Here is a 6,000-nt window from a genome sequence, read left to right on the forward strand (position 1 = left end):
CTCTTAAAAAAAAAAAAAAGTTTTACAATGTAACCTAATGTGCTAATAGCTGGTTTAATCTCCTTTATCTTCAGAACTGCCTTTGGCGCAATGCCAATTCCATTTATTCACCCCTACTCCTTGGCCCATGAAACAGTGTGAAGGGAAAGGGCCTCAAATTTTACCCCTAAGAGATGGGACTACACTACAACACCTGCGCACATTATCATATGTCATCGTGAGCTCTAACTTCATTTGAGATCGACGACAGCCACTGCTGTAGCTATTCTAGTTGCGTTTTTTTTTTTTTTTTTTGGTATATATCTTAAGGAAATCACAGAAAGCAACGATATCATTTTATTATATCGATATAACGTGGCAATAAGATTGTAACTGTACTGTGTATTTACACTGTGGCAATGTTTATCCAAGTAAACACACGAAAACAACATTAACATTATAGCAGACAATGTAAAAAAAAAGGTCATTCCCAGCCACTAGACTTTTCTGACAGGGTATTCGAATATCAGATGTGACAGTATGTTGTGGGATTACTATACAGGAGTTATTACAAGGGATTATAGACAGCAAAATTTAGCTTTTTAAATGATGGTAAAACACGAATGTTGTTATTAATGTATTAAAACATATGCTTGTTTGTTGTAAAAAATCCTAATAATGACAAAAAAAAAAAAAAATTTGTGCATCTCCTGACTTCCATGAGCAGCCATTTTGCTGTTGTAGATGGTGTATATTGGAATGTGTAGATGAAAATTTTCTTACCCTTTGGTTTCGAGTGTGCTACTGAAAATTAAAAATTTCAAGGGGTATCTAGCCCTTCCCCTTAGGCCTTCAAGTTTAAGAGTGTTGGGACACCCCACCCCTTCATGTGAACACTTAAAGCGAGGGAAAGCTCTAAGGGGTAGAATTGGAATTGGGCCTTTATTTCTGTGTAGCATGCATTCAACAAGCTGCTGGAAACACTTTTTGTTTAGACATATTTTATTAACAGTGGAGTCTTTTTAGTAACTGTTTCTGTGGAATGTAAATATGACGTTTCTCTCTGTGTGTTTCTCATCCAGGCTCTTCTGAAAATGGACTGTCAGGGTTTGGTGGCGCGGCTCATCATGGACTTTGTGTTGCTGACGACGGCTGTTGAAGTGGCTCCTCGCTGGAGGGATCTCGCCGAAAAACTGGCCCACGTATCCAAGCAACAAATGGAGGCCTATGAGGCTCCACACAGAGATAAAACCGGCATGGTGGACAGTGAGGTGCGGACACAAATAGAACACTTTAAGGGGTTCGATCAACCAAACATTAATATTTGCTCACTTTTTACTCGCTCTCAACTGGTCGCAAGCATTTGAGTTTCTATATTCTGTTGAGCACAAAGGGAGATTTTGTAAAGAAGCTGAAATTCTGTAACCATTGACGTTCATTGTAACAAATACTATGGAAGTCAATGGGTTTCCAGCTTTTTTCAAAATATATTATTTGATGTTCTACAGAATAAAGAAAGTCAAACAGGTTTGGAAAAAAAGGTGAAGGTTGAGTAAATGATGATAGAATTTTCAGTTTTGGCTGATCTGTCCCTTTTAAAATATGTTTATATTTCAGATGCAAAAAACTCAAAATCCCATCTAAAGTTTTCTCCTTAAATGCGAATTTTTCTAAGCGTCCTACATTTATGTTAAAGTATTTCACTTTAAAGGCAATGAAAAGAACTTTTTTGTGACTATAAAAGTAATGTTTCTGAGCCTACACAAGCTCAAGAGTCTGAGAAATATGCTAATTTATATATATATATAAATATATATATATATATATATATATATATATATATATATATATATATATATATATATATATATATATATATATATATATATATATTTATATTTATATATATATATATATATATATATATATATATATATATATATATATATATATATACATACATACATACATACATACATGCATAAATTTTATTATTATAATTATTATTATTTATTTATTTATTTATTATTTTTTTATTTACTTAAACCATACCTTAAATGAGCTTTAGGTAAAAAATTATATATTTAAAAAATTATATTGGCAATAATTCAGTGTTCTCAGTTTTCATTCACTTTGTATTTCTGATCTTGTTTCTTATCAAAAAATGATGGTAATGATAAAAATCAAATCTAGGCATTAATTTTACTTAACTATTCTATGAAAATATAATCAAATGAAAATTAAGCAGTCTATTTTTGGCAAGCAAACCACTGTATAATATGTAGGTGTGGAAAAATTTAAGAGACCACTTAAAAATGATATCTTTTTCTAGATTTTCTGAATTTATTAGGCAGTAAAATGTTGATCTTTTTGTTCCATAAGGTTAGGCAGTAGTTTTTGAGTAAATTTAAAATAAATAGGTGATTCATTTTGCTGTGGCGACACACAGTGAATAATAACTGGACTAAGCCAAAAAGAAAATGACTGAATTAAATAAAAATAATGTCATTTAGAGATGTGAAGTACAATGTCAACTGACATCTAGCATTTTTATTTTAAATGGGCTATATACACATGGGCTTTTAATTTTCATCCCCGCAGCCCAAGGTCTTTCCATTGCAAAATTGTCACAATTAAATCAGCGATCTTCACTGCCTGTTACATATACGATATGAAGTGGGTCTCAGATCAGACAAGAAGCACTGCATTAAATTCCTAAATGCCATGTCTTTAAAATGTGACTGTTTATTTTACCCCAGTATTTGGAAGTTCTGCGCTAGCCTGTTGCTACTGACGGCACTAGTGGTTACATGGTCTTTCATCTTGTTTTATGCTTGAACAACTAAATTAATGCTTAAGTCTATTTAATTTGATGCATCGAACATCGATGCTATGAAAACAATCTTGTGAATATTGAAATACATTAGGCTTTTATGGGAAGTTTATCGTTGGCTATAAAACTCTGGCTTTGCATAGAGCCCATTAGGGAAAAGTCATCAATAGTAACAAAACAGAAAAGAAGTTTTACTTAAAACGTAACTAAAAGAAGCTAGTTTTCTTTCATATGTTTATGCATTAATGCAGTTAAACAGGACTTTTATTTTGATAGGTTGTCATGAAGACCTGTGAATTAGTCTGTGTATTTAATTGTTGTTGTTCAGTTGTGAATTTTCATAACGGCCATTTACAATCTCCATTTATTTAATTTCAGGCCATGTGGAAACCGGCTTACGACTTCCTGTTGACGTGGGCTGCTCAGATCGGCGACAGTTACCGCGACGTCATCCATGAACTGCACATGGGCCTGGACCGAATGAAGAATCCCATCACCAAGCGCTGGAAACACCTCACCGGCACCCTTATCCTCGTCAACTGCCTCGACTTGCTTCGAAGCTCCGCCTTTAGCCCCGCCCCTCAGGATGACTTTGCCATTTAATCTCCCACCCCCTCCTAATATTTGCTTGTGTCACCTCACGAAGACCGTGCTGAACTTTTATTGGATATTCACTTTTCTACGTCACCGTCAGCTGTGAGTTTACCTCAATCCATTAGCCACAAGGACTTCCTGTACCCGCCCACGTCCATATAAGGGCATGCGGAAAGCCAATAAAGCCAAAACACAGAGTGTTTTACGTGTAGCTATTTTTCGAGATTTCCGAAGGTGTTTTTATCCATTTTTGTTCTTTGCGATATCTATATTTTTTATATTGGATGGCACAAAATAAATTTTTACCATTTTTTTCAATAACAATTTTTTCAGATAATAAAAGAAATCTGAATACATCTTTGTTCGTTGCTGAAAACGAAGGTCTATTTTGTCACATTTAAATCATATTCGTCTTAGTCTGGCTGTTTTGTTTTTTGTTGCCAAACGCTCAAGCCTTCCACGTTTGTGATTTTTATTCCACTGATTTGTCGCATCAGATGCTTTGCACACGAAAGAAGCTGGATTCGTTTTACACGACACAGGAAACGCCACAAACTGGTTACACGAGAAGGAGCATATGGTTTCTAATGAGACGGTGAGTTCAGTCTGTCAGTCATGCGTTTTATTTTTTCAATCTTTCAAGATGTTTGCATTTTGTGTGCGCAGATATCGCACAATGTATTAGGTGTTAAAATGCAGTGTTGCTTTAGTTTGACTACGATTCATTCATTCAGTGTTTTGTTGCGAATCAGATGCAGTCGATGAACTGATCATAGCATGATTTCCTTTCGTTTGTGTTCTACGTTTGTATTTTTGTACGTACAATCTTTCCCATTTTAGCATCTTTCTTTTGGTTGTTTTAAACGATCATTTCTTTTATGTCCTGTACAAGTCAAGGAGATTTTTTTGTGCTGTTTTGTGACGGCACATAGGGAAAAAGTGAATGTATGTATTTATATATAAATATATATATATAATCTGTGATTTACAGTGGTCACATTCATAACTTGTTTTTGTGTTAGCTCTTTGAGATGTTCGAGAGTAACTGTATGAAAAGGTATCATTCACACGTTGTCTTAGTTGCAGCCAAATGATTAGCAAGAAAACTAATTAAACATGCTGTCCCATGTTGTTCCCATGGATTCAATAAAGCAGCTGGAAAATTTCACAATCTTTTGCTTTTTTGTATTTGCGTATCATAATTTGCTCTTAATATTGTGTCTTTTTGTGACTATAAATCTGGCAGTGTTGGGGAAAGTTACTTTAGAAAGTAATTCATTACAACAGGCTGTCCAAACTCGGTCCTGGAGGGTCGGTGTCCTGCAAAGTTTAGTTTCAACCCCAATCAGACCCACCTGGGCTAGCTAATCAAGCTCTCAGTAGGCTTTCTAGAAACATCTTTGCAGGTGTGTTGAGTCAAGTTGGAGCTAAAATCTGCAGGACATCGGCCCTCCAGGAATGAGTTTGGACACCCCTGCATTACAATATTGAGTTACTCCCCAAAATAGTAACTATAGTTGCATTACTTAGTTACTTTTTATGGAAATTAATGTGTCATGTTACTTTTCAGTTACTTTTTCTGACCTGGCTGAGGCTTGATCTCTTTCAGAACTTGCAGGATTGTTTTTTTTATTATTATTATTTATTAATAAGAGCTATAAAAACCAAAAAAACTGAATGTAGGATAATATTATCTTCAGAGACCCCAGAGCTCTAAATGCCGCATATACAGATAAATTAATGTTTAACGCATGTTTGTCTGATTAAAAAGTAAAATCATCTTCCATTCAGATAATCATCTTTTTCTCAATGCGCTCCAAATATTGAGGATATTTCCATCGCAGAAATGTAAGGTTTTTCCGTCTTTATATCTGTCTGTTCCTGCCTTCTTGTTCATTTTAATTCAGCAATTTTTAAAATGCGAATTCACTAAACTAAAAAGTAACTTTTATTACATTTTTTAAAAAGTAACTCAAATATTATTACTTAGTTTTTAAAAGTAATTCGTTACCTAACTTGTTACTTAAGAAAGTATTATTGTTATGTAACTCGTGTGACTTGTAATGCGTTACCCCAACACTAGTTGTGACTTTGGTTTAGGGTTAGATCAGCCCAAAATGAAAATTATTATTCATTGTTATTCATTTCTTGTCCTGATGTCGTTCCAAACCCCCTGTGATCTTTCTTCGTTTTCAGAACACGCATTAAGATATTTTGGATGGATTGTCCTCAAACAGACCATGTGCCTTCAGACGATTAAATGGAATATTATCAAGCTACAAGAATACTTTTGTTCTCCGATTAAAACAACAAAAATAACTTTATTCTTATTGTTACAACCCATGGCAGTCTAGGGGAGTGGGTTTGCACATTTAACTGAGGATTTGGTTATGCAAAAACAAATTGTGTTACAAAGGATGGACAGCAAGAATAAGTGGGAAAATAAGTGATGTATTTACAAAAAGTGAGGGGGAATCAGTGAGTGAGGTATTTACAATATATACACAATGTCAAAGGGCGAGGCAGTGGCGCAGTAGGTAGTGCTATCGCCTCACAGCAAGAAGGTCGCTGGTTCGAACCTCGGCTCAGTTGGC

General features: G+C 34.7%; 1 protein-coding gene across 3 annotated transcripts in view; it reads left to right on the plus strand.

The window, feature by feature from the left end:
* sh3bp4a (SH3-domain binding protein 4a) overlaps positions 1-4,577 on the plus strand; it is a 56,678-nt gene extending 52,101 nt beyond the window's left edge. For 2 of the 3 annotated variants that reach the window (XM_005161697.6, XM_073936354.1), the window contains exons 4-5: positions 1,062-1,250; positions 3,191-4,577. In XM_005161697.6, coding sequence (XP_005161754.1) covers positions 1,062-1,250; positions 3,191-3,415 — 414 coding nt within the window. In that variant the 3' untranslated portion in view covers positions 3,416-4,577. The remainder of the gene's footprint in view (positions 1-1,061; positions 1,251-3,190) is intronic. The other variant, NM_001316330.1, reaches the window with a different exon arrangement.
* Positions 4,578-6,000: the final 1,423 nt, after the last annotated feature.

The sequence above is a fragment of the Danio rerio genome, chromosome 22, assembly GCF_049306965.1.
Source record: "Danio rerio strain Tuebingen ecotype United States chromosome 22, GRCz12tu, whole genome shotgun sequence".
Lineage (NCBI taxonomy): Eukaryota > Metazoa > Chordata > Actinopteri > Cypriniformes > Danionidae > Danio > Danio rerio.